The 19,777-nt window shown below is 30.6% G+C and overlaps 1 protein-coding gene and 1 long non-coding RNA gene across 3 annotated transcripts in view; one reads left to right on the plus strand and one right to left on the minus strand.

Annotated features, from left to right (window-relative positions):
- LOC126892422 (heterogeneous nuclear ribonucleoprotein C) overlaps positions 1–19,777 on the minus strand; it is a 2,215,671-nt gene that overhangs the window by 917,304 nt on the left and 1,278,590 nt on the right. Inside the window, exon 5 of the mRNA XM_050661951.1 lies at positions 4,068–4,146. Coding sequence (XP_050517908.1) covers positions 4,068–4,146 — 79 coding nt within the window. The remainder of the gene's footprint in view (positions 1–4,067; positions 4,147–19,777) is intronic.
- LOC114332496 (uncharacterized) overlaps positions 1–19,777 on the plus strand; it is a 51,846-nt gene that overhangs the window by 28,084 nt on the left and 3,985 nt on the right. For both annotated transcript variants that reach the window (XR_007700823.1, XR_007700822.1), the window contains exon 3: positions 17,438–17,608. This is a non-coding gene — a long non-coding RNA (uncharacterized LOC114332496). The remainder of the gene's footprint in view (positions 1–17,437; positions 17,609–19,777) is intronic.

Below are 19,777 nucleotides of genomic sequence, written 5' to 3' on the forward strand. Positions count from 1 at the left end.
TTTGTTTAATATCTGTCAAAAGGACGTAATTATATTTTCTAAAAAGAACAAGAATATCGAAGAGCTCATTTTGAACTACAGCACCATTATAGAGATAATCATTGATGCATTTTTTCTTTTTTGATTTCATGCTGCCATCAAAGACTACTCTTAATTTTGTTGTTTTTTTGTCTTCACGTATCACTGGATGGTGAGCCATGAAGTATAAAGAACCACTATTTAAGTCATATGTACTAAGACTTACTATTTTTGCATGCTTTAGAGCTAAATATTCATCAATAAAACTTTTGTATTGAGAGTACAGCTCAGGATTGACTTTAAATCTTTTTTCTAGATTTTCAAAGCGTTTTAATGCTACAGAAAATGAATCTCCTAAATCCAAATCAGGTAGATTTTGTTTTAATGGTAATTTAACTTGGTATTTATTATTTATTACTTGCAAAGAATTTTTAAAATTAATCTCACAAGCTTCCTGCTCTGTCGAATATTCCGGAAAAATTTCTGGAACCTTCTCGGTTTCCCAAAATTGAGAAACAATATTTTCTAAATTATTTTTCATGCTTAAATGAAAGGCAGAAAAATTACAAATTTGTAGTGATGGAGCAGAACCACTAACTATGAACCCAAATAGAGTATTTTGTAATATAATCTGGTCTACTTGTATTTTATCGGAGAGCAAAATATGAAATGAAATATTTGCCCCAAACAATATATCAATTGTGCCAGATTTATTGAAGTCATCATCAGACAATTTAATATTTTTAGGAATATTTAAATTTGAAACATTGAAATTTGTTTGTGGTATATCACTAGTAATTTTATCAACCACAGAACATTTTATATTTGTGCTATAATCAAACACACATGACTCAATTTTTAAATTTACAGCCTTTTGCACATTGGTAATATTCTCAGAAATACCTAAGATATTGACATTATTATTAAATGTTTTTAAGTTTAATTTACTTACCAATCTACTTGTTACTAATGATATTTGAGATCCTGTATCCAGGAGACCTCTGGCAGTGATATAATCACCCCTTTTTGTTCTAATTTTTACCTTCACTGTTGGTAACAGAACATTATTAATGTTTTTATTTATTGAACCAAATGTAGTCACCCTATCGTCTGCATTACCACTGTTACCCTGTCCAGTGCTGTCTAATGGAGTTTGTCTGTCCACATGCAGAAGAGAATTATGTTCTTTTCGACAAACTGAACACCTGAAACTCATTTTACACCTACCAGGATGATTATTCAAACAAATTCGACAAGCCTTATGACTGTCTATAAAAGACACTCTATCATTTACTGAAACAGATTTGAAACTGGAACAATTATAAATTTTATGGCCTGAGGATGAACAAAAGCTACACCTGGTTTCTAATTTGACTTTACTTGTAGCCAAGTGAGTTTTTTGATACCTTTCTTTGTTAGTGCTACATTTTTTATCTGGAGTGGTTACAGTTTCTAAAGCTGTAGCCCTATTTTCAATATAAGATAAGAAATCTTTTAAATTTGGCAATTTTGAGTTGTCCCTATCAATTTGAAATGATCTATTAGTATAGTGATCTAGTTTTTTAGTTAAAATGCAAATAAGGATCATATCCCAACTTTCTACGGGTTGCTTTAAGTTTTTTAGTGCACCTAACTGCTGTCTCACTTTACTAATGAACTCACGTAAGGCGGTGGAAGTTCCTTTTTGAATGGAGGGAATGTCAAGTAGTGAATAAATGTGAGAATTTATTAATATTGTTTCATTGTTATAACGGTTATCTAACATTCTCAATGCATCATTATAAGAGTCATTTGTTAGAGGTAGATCATTTATTAGGCTTCTTGCCTCTCCTTCCAAATGATTCTTTAAATGAAAAAGTTTTTCAACATTTTGCAGTGACTTATTTCTATCAAAAACAGCTAGAAATAAATCTATAAAAGGTCTATAACTTGTTAAATCTTTGCCGTCATAACAAGGAATTTCTATTCGTGGAATATTTGAAGAATAAAAAGAATTATTTACATCTTGTGGATTAGTACTTACGCTCTGTATTACTGTTTTTGAGAGTTGACTATTAATTTTAGCTAATGTGTCAAAGTATTCCTCTCTAATATTATCAATGGAATCTGCATACCCCTGTTCACAACATAAAATTTCACAATGAAGATCTTGAAGTTTATTAAAATTTTCTATTAGTAAGTCTTTCCTAGTTTGTAATTGATTAATTATTAATTCAGAAATTTCTTTGTCCAAATGTTTTTCAACAAACCTTGTAATAGTTTTAATAGACTGAATTTCTTGAGATTTTTTAGTTTTTAGCATTTCAATATCCTTTTTAGCGGGCATTTTTTTTTTTTTTTTATATGAATCTACCTAAAACTTAAAAGGTAAAAAAAACTATTTTAAATATCAAAATAACAAAAATGTTGACGATTATTTACAAACCAAAACACAAACAGTCAATTTATTTAATTTTGTATTCACTGTCAATGTCAGTTTTCTGTCACTTCATATATGATCGATTTCATAAAACATCGATTATTTCTCTCGATCGCTTGATAACCATTCGACGTCGGTCGTTCGCCCTCTTTTACATAGATGGCGCTATTGTATGAGCTTGACGTTTTACAAAATTAATTTTTTAATGATTTTTCTTTTTTGTAATTTCTTTTCTAATAATTTCTTTTTTGTTCAATAATTTCTTCTTTTTTTTTTTATTAGGTGTGTTTCTTACCTTCTGGAAATTGAGTAATTCCTAGCTTCTTTTTATTTCCGGCTCGACTGGATCAAACTTGATGTTGGATTTTTGCAACACCAAGGAAATAATTTTACACTGGTTTTACACTTCTGAAGCTAGGAATAACTAAAGACACTTTTCACAACTAATATTTTATTACAATAACACAAACTTTTGGTATTAAAGTAATTTTTGTGTGGGATCGGACACACGCCCTACTTTCCCGTTTTTTATTATCTTATTATTCTATATAACAACACCTTGGCAACGAACTTTTTTTTTTTGAATATTGCGCCTTTGTGTACACTTTGAATTATAGAACATAAAAACATAGAAACATCTTTGTGAAGTGTACACAAGGCGCAAACCACTAAATAAAATATTGAAACAAAATATAGTTTTACTAAATATTAATGTTGGGAATTTATTTCTCCAACAATTGTATCCCTATGAGCATTCGAGAATCTGGTCAAGTTTGGAGCGCTGTAAAACCTAGATAAATAAATAGAATTACACAACTTTATAGTGTAAATTGTTCGCTTAAAAACCCTCTACAAAATTGCTATAACTATATTTTATTGTAAAATGATCTGAAAAAAAGTTATAACCTTCCAAAGGAAACTTGTTAAAAAATTTTTACTAATTTTTTTTATATCTTTTTTGTTGGTCACGACGATAAAAAGTGATAGAAACAAAACTGTAGAAAATTTAATTTGCTACATTTTATGTTTAACTAGATTTTATGTAGGGTTGGCAGTTTACGTGATATAGCGCGAAACCCCTTTGCACCCCTTTTCCAAGATGGCGGCCGAGGGACCAGGGTGGCGACCCCAAAAACTTGAACTTAAGCTTCTACTGATCCCCCCTACACATTAAAAAAATAAAATTGACTCCTCTAATAAATGCAAGCTATGGCCTAAAAAATGTAACATTTCAATGGATAGTCATACAAAAATGTAATAAGTAAATGGTCTGTAAGTAAATTAGTGTGAGTTAGTTAGGTTCCGTTCAGTGAGGGTTCGTAAGTATTATTGCGGAAGGTCTTCTGGCCATACCCTCTTCAGTCTTCTTTCTCTAAGTGGTTGGGTGAATAAAATGTTTATCAATTCGTTGTTGAGGTCATTGGGGCAATTTTTATATTTTATTGAATGATTATTTATTACGTCTTTGATTAGGGGGATGTCCAGATTTAAAGTATATAAATATGCATAAGATATTATGAAATAACAATACGCCATCTTTATAAAAATATCATCTTGATTCAGCAAATAATTAAAGGATCAACGAGTAAACTATTAAAAATGTATTGTTTAAAAAGAAAAAGTAACTTACCAATCATTTCCGGTTTTGGCAACATTCTGTCTTTTCCTACCCGTTTGATGTGGTTTGGGTTCAGCAACCATATTTACATCTGAAAAAGAAGAGTCTTTTAATATCAAACTCAAGTCGTAAAACGGTTTTAACAAAATACCTTATCTTCTAATAATAGACTGAGAAAAAACAATAACACTGAGTGAGTTTTATGTATGGAACTCCTTAATTATCTTGGAAACGACTTGCACGATTTTTATAGATTGTAGCGAGTAAGGATCTTTTAATGTGGCAGATATTATAGTCGTATGTATTTAGATTGTTTTCAGTCCTTAAAAATACAGATTATTTTTCGTGTATTCTCCATACTTAAATGCAGTAATTTCGGAGTTATTACTACATGTATTTAAAAAAAAATAAACAAATTATAAAAATCAATTTTTTTGGCCCGAGCAGACATTATTTAAGGTTTTTTCGATTATTGTTAACAAAAAAGTAATTTTGTAATTATTAAAAAATTATACAAAAAATTTCATCATTTTTCTCTAAAGTTGATCGTTTTCGAGTTATCAACAATTTAAATCTAAAAAAACGAAAAATTAAAATTTTATGGCTAAAAACCACAATTAAAAAATATAATTTTTGTAATTAAGTACATAATTTCAATCCTTCTTCTTAGCTCACATAATAATTTTGTTTTTTAAGTCTTAACAAAGCGCTTATGAGAGTACGATCTATCTGATCTATATGTAAAAACAACGTTTTAAAATAAAATAAGCCCAAATTACTTATCGGGAATTTGATAAAATAAGGTTTGATCTTGATTTTAGGCACTTCGTAACTTCAAAAGAAATATTGTTTACTTGTGTTTTTGCGCCTTGAAAATCGTAATTTTTCGTTTTTTTTTCAGTTTAAATTGTTTACAAATTGACAACGATGAACTTCTGTGTTACTCAGATAGTAGAACTCAGAACAATGTACTCAGAATAAATAGTCGAAGATCAGGAACTACATTTTGTTTTCAGCATAAGTTTTTAATATCAGCAATGCGGAAAGTCCATTCCCGCATATTCTCTCACAAGAGAAAAGAAATCAACATTTCCTAATCTGTTGTTGTTTATTATTGTGGTGCTGATTTTTGTGCTTTTGAGTTTTGCGTACAACCGCAAATAATAATATGTACCACCTGTGGTACATGGACCAGAGGTTGAGAATCGCTGATCTAAATAACCTAAAATAATGTATATTCTGACCAAAAAAATTTATTTAATTTTTCTCTAAAAATGTTGTTTCTCTAAACAACTTCTCTGTTTTTCTCTAAAAAACTTGTTTTATTTTTTTTAAATGTAGCAATACCTCAAAAAGTAACGGCATTTAGGCATAGGAAATATTACATAAAAATAATCTATATTTCTTAAGAACTTTACAACGCAAATAATATACAGGGTGTGTCATTTGGAATAATAAAGTTTATTAAATTTCCATAAAAACAAAACAGCTGATAACAATGTAAAAACAACTAGTCTGGCTTGATTATCGGAGAATAGGCCATTTTTGGGAAAAGTTATTTACCAGCAATGTTATTGTTGGAATCGAAGGTTATGATTATATATATTAATAATATAAAAAATCAATGGGAAAATCCCAATAGTTGGCTGTATACCATAGTTTAAAAAACCAATACAGAAGTAAAAACTTCGAGATGTATTCTGGTATAAAATCGTTTATTTAAAACTATAAAATGTCATGGATTGCAAAACGTTTTCGTTCTAAACAGAACATCTTCAGTGCATCCTGCCGAGTATTTTGAAACTAGCACACTGTAAATAGTGTTAACATTATCGTATATGGTTTACATAATGTAATATATCAAAATGTTATGACTACAAGTCGATGTTGATAGATAAAGTGGAACACATGCTAAAAGGGTGCCATGGTTCCCTGCTCGAAGATGCTAGGTACTTGCCAATTCAATGGACAATTAGTTGGTCTGTGCCAAAACGAATATTTTAGCAACAATTCAATTGTTAATTAATAATTTACGGTCGCAATAATAACCAAAATAATTATGATACACTGATCAAACTTTGAAATCTTATAAAGATGAGAAGCCTATTTAATATTTTGTCGACAACATATAAATTTTTAATTGTTTTGAATAATCTTTAAATGTTTTAAAAAAATAGCTATAAACAAATTAACGTTTCTCAGAAAGTTTTTATTATATTCTAATCTTAAAAAATAGGTAAAATGTGTATGTCAAAGATCTTGAAAATAAATGCTTTAAAGCTTTTTTGCAACCATTTGTAAAAAAGTTATGAAATAACAAAATAAAAATACGATTACAACGTTGTTTATATATATTTTTAACTCTTTCGAAGCGTAAAAGTGAGTTTAAAGTACAAGCTAATTACTTGCAAAAAATATCGATTATTAGTTTAATGGTTATATTTTAATTAAAGATTATAAATATTTTTTTTGTAATTTACACCCGCGAAAGTAGACTAACACAGTACCGTAGCTAAATTTCCACTCGAAGCGACGACCGTTGCGCGACGTACAGTAGTATTTGTATGCTGCGTGTGAATCGCTTCGAGTGAACTTTTTAGCTCCGGCTCTGTATCAAGCCTACTTTCGCGCTAAAAATTACAAAAAAAAATAATTTTAATCTTTGATTAAAATATAACCGTTGAACTAATACTTGACATTTTTTGAGAGTAATTAGTTTGTACCATAAACTTACTTTTAAGCTTTGAAACAATTAAAACAAATTATAAACAACGGAGTATTCGTATGTTTATTTTGCTGTCTCATAACTTTTTTGCAAATGGTTGGAATTTTTTTTTAAAGCTTTCATTTTAAAGACCTTTAAAATGCGCATTTCAAGTATTTTTTAAAATTATAATACAATAAAAAATTTCTGAGAAATGTTAATTTGTTTATAACTATTTTTAAACATTTAAAGATTATGCAAAAAAATGAAAAATTTATATTTTGTCGACAAAATATTAAATAGGCATCACATCTTTATAATCTTTCTAAGTTTGATCAATGTCTCATGATTATTTTGGTTGTTATTGCGACTGTAAATTGTTAATTAACAATGGAATTGTTGCTAAAATATTCGTTTAATTTTCACCGGCTTCTGCTGTTATAATCTATACCAAGGAAGCTTTTATTTCACCAAGTTATTTAATTATTGATAAATAATTACTTGCCTAAAAAATTTTTTTTGAAAATTCGAGGTTTTGTTGGGAAAACCCACATTTTCCGAGGAAAATTTTCGTCGGAGCAAATCGGGAAAAACAAGTCTCTCTGTAGAATTAAATTGGGGTGAAATTTTATTTGAGTGTTTTTGGCGTAAAGTTAAAATCTTCGGAGTTATAGACCAATAATTGAAAAAAACATGATTTGGGGGCGCCATTTTGTTAATAAAAAAAGTAGCACACTATCTGCGGACTTTGCATACCTATATTATTAATACATAGGATCATAATATTCGATTCCAGCAATAAAATTGCAGGTAAATAACCTTTCTTTGTACTTTACTAATTAGACCAACGTATTATAACGATTTTTTTTTCAAAATTTAGAAAGAATATGCAAAAAAAAAACGAAAAATTTATATTTTGTCGATAAAATACTAAATAAGCATCTCACCTTTATAATCTTTATAAGTTTGATCAATGTATCTTGATTATTTTGGTTATTATTGCGATCGTAAATTGTTAAAACAATTGAATTGTTGCTAATAGATTCGTTTAATTTTCACCGGCTTCTGGAATTTAAATCTATACCAAGAAAGCTTTGATGTCAGTAAGTTATTTAATTATTGATTAATAATTACTTACCTAAAACTTTATTTGAAAATTAGAGATTTTGTTGGGAAAACCCGCATTTTCCGAGGAAAATTTTCGTCGGAGCAAATCGGGAAAAACATATCTCTATGCAGAATTTAATTGGGGTGAATTTTTATTTGAGTGTTTTTGTTGTAAAGTTAAAATTTTCGGAGTTATAGAGCAATAATTGAAAAAAATACGATTTGTCGGCGCCATTTTGTTTATAAAAACAGTAGCACACTATCTGCGGACTTTGCATACCTATATTATTAATATATAGGATCTTATAATTCGATTCCAGCAATAAAATTGCTGGTAAATAACTTTTCCATGAATTTGGCTAATTAGCCCAGAGTAAACTATAATATCGGCCGCATTAGAAGATCCTTACTTTACCAAAATCTACGAAAATCGTGCAAGCCGCTTCCGAGATAATTGAGGCATTCCATACATAAACTCACTCTGTATATTTTCAATAATTCATTTATAAATAATATATAAGGCAAGCGTTTCTCATAGGCTAGCTAGAAAATTACAGATACATACGCATCAATTTTTAGTAGATGCTTATTTCACAGCTTTCATAAGTGGCCATTCGCTTCTACCGAATAGAAAGATTTATATTATTTGTATTTTAAAAGTTAATATTAAATTTAATAAAAAGAAGTTTGTTCCGTATTAAATATAATTCTACATATAAAAATTATAATTTATTTATACTTGTTAATTTCAGGATTTATGAAAACTATTTCCGCATTGAAATCGAAACTTCAATCAAATAGATATTTTTTTAAATTCTGACTACAGATAACTGTAGTTAAATCCCAACACATATCTATATAGTCCAGGAACCGATTCTTTTCACCTGGCAATTTTTACAGAATGGATCGATTTGCTTGAAAATTTAAGAATAAGTAGTGGATAGTTCAAGGATCAAAATCAAGGGTGGTTGCCACCCCATCTCGGGGGTGGAACTTTTTTATTATATTTTGACCGCCAAAGTTGATAAAAACATTCATTTTAAGCAAAAAATGTTCTATACATTTTTTTGATAAAATTAATATTTTTCGATTTATTCGCTATCGAAAATGTTAGTTTTAGATCTAAAAAATCAATTTCATTTAGGATTTACTCAATTTTTGCCGTAAAACAAACTTATGTTTTTAGCCAAGTTTTTGCGAATTAAATAACCTACAATTTAATATTTAAATATTTTTTCGTATCTCTGATGCTAATCTTCCTATTCTGAAGAAAATGGCATTTTTTACCAAATTACAAAAATGCCTTATTTGCTTTAAACTCCAGTTTTTTTTAACTTAATCATTTTAAGGCAGTCAATCTTGTAGAATCTATTAATCATACATAAGTTATGAAGAATGAATAAGCTCAATGACTAAAAATACTGCTAACTTAGTTTATTATGCTTCCAATTGGAATTCTCCTTTTTTTTTCAAAAAAATATATTGATTTTTAACCGTAATTTTTTTATTTTTTATCCTAGAAAGTTTGTTAAAAAATAATTTTGTAGGTTCTTATAAGATCTCTAAGGCTATTAATATTAAATATTTTTAAAATCCTCAGTTAAAAAAGAGGTGACATTGAAAGGATTGGTAAAGGTGGTATTTGCATGTTATTACAAGATTTAATTATCAATAGCTCACTCAATTTTTGCCGTAGAAAAAATGTTTGCCAATCAAGTTCTTAGAAATTAAGCAAGCTACAATCTCATATTTAAACATTTTTTCGTATCTCTGATAATAATCTTTCTATTCTGAAGAAAAAGCCATTTTCTTCCAAACTACAAAAATTCGTTATTCGCTTTTAATTCCATTAAAAAAATCATTCTAAGCCAATCAAACTTCTAGAACCTATTAATAATACATAAAAAAGAAGATCAAATAAGCGCAATGACTAATTTTAATTAGGATGGTGATTAGGGGGTTGCCTCCAATCACTTGTTCGTTGAACAAGAAAATAGGGACTGACATTCTTTTCAGTATAAGTCACTCAGTTTTTGAGCTAGATACTTTTTTTATTTCTGTAGATAGATATTTTTAAATACTTTAAATTAGTTTAAACAAGTTATCCTCGAAAAAAGCATAGTTTTCCCGTCTTTTGTCTTTGAGTCTACAATATTTTTAGCATTTGACGAATAAGAGCTAACATATAATTAAGTATAGCTCGATTACTGTTGGTCCTAAAAAAATTAAAAAAACGGTTTGGTTTATTTTTTCAAAAGGCACATTTTTGTTAAGTAAAGTTGTTTTGATAAAACGAAAACTTTTGGAGTTATGAACAGAAAACTAATTAAAAACATTGATTGTTTAGATATAAAACTAACACTTTCGATAGCGAATAAAACGAAAACTATTAATTTTATCCAAAAAATGTATGGAACATTTTTTGCTTACAATGAATGTTTTTATCAACTTTGGCGGTCAAAATATAATAAAAAATTTCCACCCCCGAGATGGGGTGGCAACCACTCCCATTGTAAGAGCACCTTTCGGCATCATATAGATTTTGATCCTTGGATTTATCACTATTTATTCTCAAATGTTCAAGCAAATCGATCCATTCTGTAAAAATTTCGAGGTTTTGACCTATTTTAAGCTTCATTACTTGGACTAATAAGGTTTTAGTTTAGTTATATTGCTATTTTTTACATTAGAGTCAGTAAATAATTTGTCATTTATTTAAATACATAATATAAAAATAAATTGTGACTGAAATTTCACATCTACACAAATACTCTGTAGCTTGGGGCTGCTGCTGACAGCTGCCACAATTATTTATGTCAGTAACATTCAAATTAGCAGCAGATAACGGATCTTCGTGGGACCTGAAATTTATCACCCGTATAGAGCTGACTAAATCGTTCCTTTTATTGATTCTATTCCCTCGCATTGACCCCTGCTTCTCTTTACCGATTCCATTTCTAATTGAAAAACTCCGTGTACAGCTATTTGACATTTGACAGTGTTTGGGTATGCATATGCATAGCGAGTTTTTGGTTCAATTAATACGCAATTCATTCAAGTGATTTTTGTTTGAGGTAAAGGGGTAGGCGCAAAATTTCGGCTCCAATGCTTTTTAAAATTTTTAAAACATTTAAACACAGAATGAAAGATTACGTTATTACCGAGGGCTGAAAGTCCCTGACACCTTCTATAATGTTTATTTTAATAAGTTTTCACAGGGGTGAAAAAGAAAAGAAAAAATTTAGTGTGATATTTAATTTTCAATATTTCATTCAAAAGAAACTTTTTGCTTATTCTAAAGGACTTTCGGCCCTCGGTAATAATGTAAGCTATCATTCTACGTTTGAGTTTTTTAAAAATATTTATTAGTTTTCTCAAGATTCGAAAAAAATGAATGCATTTAAAAATCATTGGAGCCGAAATTTTGCACCTACGCCCTTCAGGTGACAAAACAAAAGTATTATCATTATACAATTTCTTGATTCAAACTCTCATTCACTTCCATATGTCAGAACAGGCAGTACGTAATGATCGAGGGTTTTGGTGTTTAAAATACATATTTGATAAGTTTGATTTGAATACTGTTATCGGCCAAATTCTGCCCATGCTAAAGAACATCTTCTATTTAAATCAGCCTTTGGTTAAGTTTCGACAGTTCGATTTTTTGTCCTAAGTATATAAAACGACTCAACCTTTCCTATATACCTAATTATTGCCCAGAGTTATATCCTCAGTTACAGTTGAGTCCGGGAATATTTACCCGTGCGTCATCATTTAAAGCATCCGAAATAAGTCGATGATAAGTCGGAAATTGAAATTTACTAAACGCAACAGCAAGTGACAGTAAGTGACTTGCTGTTGCATTTAGCAAATTTCAATTTCCGATTTCTCATCGACTTATTTCGTATGCTTTAAATGATGACGCACGGGTAAAGATTCTCGGACTCAACTATATATCTAGAGGTTCGTTGGTTAGATATTTAGTTTTTGCTAGATTTATTTTTAATCCTATTTCCTTTGATTTTTGTATTTAGGTAACATTTAGTGAAATTCTTCTCTGTCTTTTGCTATTAGCGTAACATCATCGGAAAACGTCAGATGGTTCAGGTTTTCACCGTCTATCGCCACTCTCTTATTTGCACATTCCAAAGTTCGAAACATAATATATCTTATAGACTAGAGCAAAAGTAAATAGTTTTGGTGAGACAAAATGTCCTTATGTAACCCCTTTTTGTAATTTTATATTTTCTATTTTCTCATCTGTTTTTGTTTGAGATATTGCATTATCGTACATATATGTCATATAGTCTGGAAGGTAGTGTCACATTTTTACGGTGATTTTGGCATGGATTCTATGAATTTATATTGGTGGTTAGTACATACTTGTTTGATAACGAAAATGTCTGTCACCTGGCGTGATTTCGGGACTTTTAGACAAGAAAAAGTAATACCTATGAAAGTAGATGACAAAAACCCTAAAACTTATATTATGTCAAATATTGGTCTCTATGCCTCACATCGTGAATCACATTCATATGGTCTAGTCGCTAGGATACCTGGCTTTCACCCAGGAGTCTCGAGTTCGATTCCCGGCATCGAAAATCCTTTTAGTTTTTAAAGTTGACATTTTTATTAGAAACATAATTGTTTTTATAATACCTTTTTATATTGTGTCGTATAAATAATAAACACGTGTTATTATGTAAAGTTATTTTTTATTACAGTGTCTTTTTTCATTTGGTTTTGGGCCTGCTTACACATCATTTATTAATAAACTTTGTAACAACTGATATATGTATAAAAAAACAGCCATGCCAAATTGATCCGGTCAAATTTGACGCCATTTCTTGGACTAATACCATACTTAATGTTTTGGTATCTGTCAACAACTATGTTGTTGCTTAAGGCATTAAGGACTGCCCAAACTTCTATTGAGTCAAATGCCTTCTCGTAAGCTACCATAGCTATCGAGAGTGTTATATTGCATTCGTTTGATTTTTCTATCAGTGTTCTTATTACTTGTTTGCTCTTTGGTGCTAGAATATTTTCTAAATCCTGCCTGTTCCCTGTTCCCGAGGCTGATAGCTGTTTATTTGTTAGTCGCAATAATTGATCTGTCTTCACAAACAGCTTATACAAAACTTACAGCAGGCTCATAGGTCTATAGTTTCCTAATTTAGATTTATTTCGCTTTGTAAATATCAGTATTATAAGGGCATTTTACCAAGCTGTGGGTAGTTCACCTATTTGTAAACATTTGTTAAATATAATTTTTAGCATTTTTGTGATTTGACTTTATCATTTCTAATAGTTCTAATACTATTCCATCTTTAGCTGAAGTGTGTTTTTATTTTGCATATAGTGCTCATAAAGATAGTGCTCATTGCGTTTCTTATTTCGTCCTCTGATATATCTGGTATGCCTTCAGACCTGACATTTTTTAACAGTTTTCGGTTTTTTTCGTATTTACGTGGTGGTGGTTTTGCTTTTGACTCGTATAATGGTTGGTAGTAGTTATTTAAGATATGGCAATTTTTTGAATTTCAGTAATTTCCTCGTTTTCATCAGTAATAATTAATTTACAATTATACTCGTACTTCCACCTTCGCTTGTTTTCTTCTTCCAGTCTCCGGTAAAAGTGTTCTGTATTGCAAAAGGTGTTGTCTCTTTTTTATTAAATCTTGTGTTACCTTGCTGAGTTTTTGAACATTACCTTTTGTATTATGAGTCGATTCTTTTGTTACTGATTTAGTAATCTTTGTCGTGATGTCGATTCTTTTGCTACTCTTTTGATTTAGGATTTTAAGGTTTGAGTCTTTATCTTCATTAGCTCAGTACGTTCTGTTAATTCCTCTTCGTATTCGATTTTTCTGTATATGTTGTGCTGAAGCTATTTTCTTGTGGAATCCTTGTAATTAACTAGTTTTGAGGGGAAATAAGCCACAATTTTACTAAAAAAATGATTTTATTAACGTTTCGACGTCCAAATCGGATGACGTTGTCAAAATACAAAAAATATTAATGAATTAAACAAAAATGTTGTTGCTTAGCAAAAAATTCTTGTAATAATTTATTTAATATGATTTATTTATATCGGCAATTCAGACATATATTATACATTTTAAAGTAGAAGACTTTAAAATGATATTGCCAATATTTATGACTTGCGTTCCTGGGATAACTTTACTGAAAGATAGTTCATTCGATTACATGAAATCAACCCCAACTCAAGAATATCAGTCACAAAAAAATATCATAAAATGTGATCTGTATTTAAAAAGACAACCACATGCAACGGTGACTGTACAATTCTCGCCTTAGAGATTCCATAGTAAATCACGAGATAAAACCAGGAAAATAAACCTGGTGATACTATCCCGACATCTTAAATATTTGGTCTTGCTTTAGTTTACTCTCAAAACTAATACCAAAGTCTGACCTAAATATGTAGGTACATATAAATAATACTAAAATATAAAATATGTAATAACTCGATATGTTATTGACTTTCTAATCGTGGTATTTTCTTTCTATTGACTCCCTCTATTAGTATGGGTAACCACATCCTACTGCATTCTACCGAGGAATTTGCGACAAAATTGGTTTCATTTAGCATAATTAGAGCCGCTTCTTTGACTTTTCTCTTTTTACTATCTGTTTCTTTCAGGACTATATACTTGAATCTCTCCACTAAATTCTATGTTCATTATCCCATGCGTATTGGCATATTTGAGATCCATCAAATTCTCTATTTTTAATATAAGACTGATGTTTACTTATTCTAACGTTTAATGGTCTTGATGTTTTACATAAATAAAATTTTTCGCATTCACAAGGTATTTTATAAATAGAATTCTTTGTTCTTTCTTGTTCACTGTTAGGTTTAGTTTTAGATAGAATATTTCTCAACGTGTTTGTTGTTTTGAATGTTGTTGAAATGTTGAATTTATTTCCTAATAAGTTTCTCGGATAGTACTTTTATATATGATATTTTCCTGGTATTATTTCTTGTGAATGCTATAGGATCCCGTTCTAAGTTGTTCTGTTCCATTAGATCCAATCTTGACAATTCCCTATTTATAAATGATAAAGGATAATCATTTTTAATAAAACAGATGTTAACAATTGTTTTTCTTCTAAGAATGAATTTTCGTTAGAACAAGTAATTTTGGCTCTATTATATAAGGATTTAATGATTCCCTTTTTAACGTTGATGTTGTGATTTGATTTTTTCTGTATATATTTAATAGTTTTGCCTGGAGGTCATAAGTTTCCTTCTTTATGTTTTGGTGTTAATTCTTATTCGTGTTTTTAGCATTTTCTGATCTCTTAGCTGTGTTTATCGTGTTTAACACTGCTGTATTTAATGTTACTTTCCTATCGTTCCATAACATAATATAATCTATTTCATTCCTTGTTCCATTCGGGCTTTGTGAGGCCCATATTCTCTTCTGAAGACTACATGACTAGGAACAAAACAACTTCCGGATCAATATGTTGTGTTGTTAACAGTAGTATATTGTAGCTTAAATTCAGTGTTTTCTTGATTAATGTAGGAAGAATAAGCCTAAATAGTGAGTTCTAATTCAAAAGCATTTACCAACACAATATTCTAAGGTTTAATAAAACCTATAATATGTAGATCCGATAACATTGCTGACGAATTTATATCTGATGTGCATTTAACTACTGAACTTCTGCTTCTCATAGACATAGATGTGTGAGAAACAAACCGCATGGCAGAAGGCTACAAAAAAGGTAACATTATAAAACTTCCTAAAAAGACGAACTCAGACTGTGCAGAAACTGGAAAGACATAATCTTGCTTACCATTATAAATAAAATTCCCGAGATCACGTTACTAAAAACATCAACAATTAAAGTTTCATTTCGAGCCGATCAAGTAGGCTATAGACCAGAATCTTCCTTCATAGACCACACCAATACTGTGAGGGTTATATGTAATGGAATATTTTGTTGAATAGAAGACATAGATACCTAAAGCTGATTTTTGTCGATTTTCAGGGTGCCTTTGACTGCTCATCATATGCTGCTGTATAAAAATTCTGAAGCTCTATCATAGGCGTAACCAGGGGGTAGTTTTGGGGGTTATAACCCCCTCCTTTTTTATTTACTTTGAGTTCTATACGCTTAACACCATTATTATTCCATACCCTCCAGAGACCTTTAAGTAGATGTAACCCCCCCCCCTTAGGATCATCCTGGTTACACATCTGAGCTCTATAGAACATGTTTAAATCGGCACTAATCTATTCTCTCCCTTAAGCCTTTCTTCTAACATTTCTAACCATAATGAGATTTTTTATTTTGATGCAATCTTTTATTCTTTTTGTATTGTCCTATAACAGTTCATTAGATGCCACTCATCTTTACCACTTAATTTTATTTTCAACAGGATTACAACAAAAATTGTTAAAAATTTCAACAAAATATATTATGGTATGTTAAAATATTGTTAAAAATAATCTTTTTCACAAAGAAATACGTTTTATAATTTTCATTATAAGTAAAGATATTTCAAGATATCTTGTTTTCTTGCGAGGAAACCTTGGTATTGAGATAAAATTTATTGTCTTGAATCCAAGACAAAATCAAGAGAAGGTCTTGAAATTTTCAAGACCTTGGCGACCGCTAAGTCTATATCACTCCTTGTTCCATTTGTAATTTGCTAGACCCATATTCTCTGCTCCATCTTCCCGATCTCCAAACAATCACTAGTGGTCACAATTTCAGCAGAAAATCTGAAGACTACTTGATCAGGAAAAGACTTCCAGATCAATATGTTATGTTTTTAACAGTAGTTTACTTCTATGTAGCTTGAATTCACTGTTTTCTTGAATAATGTAGGAAGACTAAGCCGAAATACTCAGTAAGCCGAAACACTCAATTCTAATTCGAAAGCATTTACCAACACAATCCTCTAAGGTTTTATAAAACCTATAATATATAGATCCCACATGTAGATCCGGTAACATTGCTGACTAATTTATATCTAATTTGCCTTTAACTACTGAACTTCCGCGTCTTATAGACATAGAGGTGTGGGAAACAAACCGCATTGCAACAGGCTAGAAAAAAGGTAACATTATAACACTTCCTAAAAAAATGAAACGAAAATGTATACCATTTTTATTCAGTTGCAATACGAAGGCAAAACAATCTTATTTTTCAAGGTACAAGGTACAAGTAACCAAACTTATCTATATTTGGATGTCACATGCAGCAGCTTAAACTTATTACTTCCTATGTCTATAAATAATAAATAGTTTACTTTGTTGTATGTTCACTTTGCAATTTCTATAAATTGTTGCAATATATCGATTTTGTTTTTTTTTCTTTACTTTTTTAACTTATATTTTGTATTTATAATTTTTTTTATAATGACGATTTATCAAATTTCAGAAAATTTTATTTGTTATTGTTATTGTTAGATATTATTTATTTATTTATTTTTTCTGACTTTAATTAAGCTTTGTCCATAAAAGTTTTATAATTTTCAGTGACAATAAAGCATATTTCTATTCTATTCTATTCTATTCTATTCACTTAGAACATGGAGAGCAGTCCAGCACTCTGAATCGACGATTTTTGACTCTTATTGGAGTCATCATCGGAGAGGCCTGCTGATCTCTGCTCGAAGTGACCAAACCATGAAAGTTTATCCCCGCATTGCAACTGACGTGTATGGAGTAGGTGACTAGCGTCATCTGGCAACTGAAAGGTAAAGTTTTAAGAGGAAACAGTAGCGATCAACAGGTAGCAAAAACGTGTTCCAAGATTGCGGCTGTAATTTTAAATATTTTTCGAGATATTTGGCACATCTATTCGTAATATAATAAAGAATGGCGGTACAGAGCCCAATTTGAAAAATATAGTAATATGTGGAAATTAATCTGTAATTAAATAAAATATTAAAAAACGAGCCTGTACCGCCATTAAGAAAAACAAAAAAATACACTTTCTTCAAATATACTTTTTTATCCGATGCCTAGTAGGTCTGGATCCCGCGTATGAAAAAAAAGTTGATTAATAGCAAGCTGAAAATTTGTTAATAGCTTAAGGGTGTCTAGTCGGATAAACTTTGATATATGGGAACACTGGAACAGGGGCAGTTTTAATTGTGGAACAGGTTAAAAATTTGGAACGGTCACACCACGAAAACGGCACATGTATTTTGTCCGACAGAACAGACTTAAACTCTCCGAACAGAGATTAAACTCTCATGCAAAAATCAGACTGCTATTTATCACCAGATGGGCGTTTTAATGAGTGGAACATGTAGAATATGTCAAATGACAGGAATTATGACAGGTGATAAATAGCAGTCTGATTTTTGCATGAGAGTTTAATCTCTGTTCGGAGAGTTTAAGTCTGTTCTGTCGGACAAAATAAATGAGCCGTTTTCGTGGTGTGACCGTTCCAAATTTTTAACCTGTTCCACAATTAAAACTGCCCCTGTTTCAGTGTTCCCATATATCAAAGTTTATCCGACTAGACACCCTTAAGCTATTAACAAATTTTCAGCTTGCTATTAATCAACTTTTTTTTCATACGCGGGATCCAGACCTATAGATTTTGTGTCATTTTGGAAGTACTAAAATTTTTTATTTCATTAGTAGTTCCAAAATGACACAAAATCTAGGCATCGGATAAAAGAGTTTATTTGAAGAAAGTGTATTTTTTGTTCTTCTTAATGGCGGTACAGGCTCGTTTTTTTAATATTGTATTTAATTACAGTAAAATATATTTTTCAAATTGGGCTCTGTACCACCATTCTTTATTATATTACAAATACGTGTGCCAAATATCTCGAAAAAATATTCAAAATTACAGCCGCAATCTTGGAACGCGTTTTCGCTACCTGTTGATTGCTACTCTTTCCTCTTAAATCCAAATAGCAACATTAATAATATTAAAAAATATTAAAAATATTATTAAAAGATTTTTAAATTGAAAACTTATTGGTCCATTTCCCTGGTAACACCTCCATGGCTTCTAAAATTTGCAAGCCAGATGGATACTGCAGTGAAGACAAGAGGGAATTCTAAAAAGTTGCAATTCACAACCCCCGTCTGCAGCTTGTCAAAATTCCAACGAAAAATGAACCTAGTTGCTCTGTAGGAGTAATACTAATATAAAATAAAAATGTATACGTTTTTATTCAGTTGCAATGCGAAGGCAAAACAATCATATTTTTCACTTAGAACAGGGAGCGCAGTCCAGCATTCTGAATCGACGATTTTCGACTCTTATTGGAGTCATCATCGGAGAGCCGTAGGCCTGCTGCTCTCTGCTCGAAGTGACCAAACCATGAAAGTTTATTCCAGCATTGCAACTGACCTGTATGGAGTAGGTGACTAACGTCATCTGGCAACTTAAAGGTAAAGTTTTCAATCCTAATAGCAACATTCTTTTTCTTTAAGTGCCGTTTCCTAATCGGAGGTTGGATATCATCATCAATATCTTTAATCTATCCACCGCTGCTCTAAAGAGTTCTATGGAACTGCATCTAAACCAGTCCCTTAAATTCTTTAACCATGACACTCTCCTTCTTCCTATATTCATTCCGCCTCTTATCTTTCCCTGTATTATCAGTCTTAGCATTTCATATCGCGGTCCCCTCATTACGTGTCCCAGATACTGTAACTTTCTTATTTTTATTATGTTTATTTTTTCGCATTCTTTACCCATTTCTCGCAGTACTTCCGTGTTCGTTTTCCTCTATGTCCATGCTATTCTAAGCATCCTTCTGTAACACCACATTTCAAATGACTGTAGCTTATTGATGTGTTCTTGCTTTAATGTTCAGCTTTCAAGTCCATATTTTAGTATCGAGAACACGTAGCATCTCAAAGCTCTTACTCTCAGTTTTAAGCTAAGGTCTTTGTTG

This window comes from Diabrotica virgifera, chromosome 9, assembly GCF_917563875.1.
Source record: "Diabrotica virgifera virgifera chromosome 9, PGI_DIABVI_V3a".
Classification (NCBI taxonomy): domain Eukaryota; kingdom Metazoa; phylum Arthropoda; class Insecta; order Coleoptera; family Chrysomelidae; genus Diabrotica; species Diabrotica virgifera.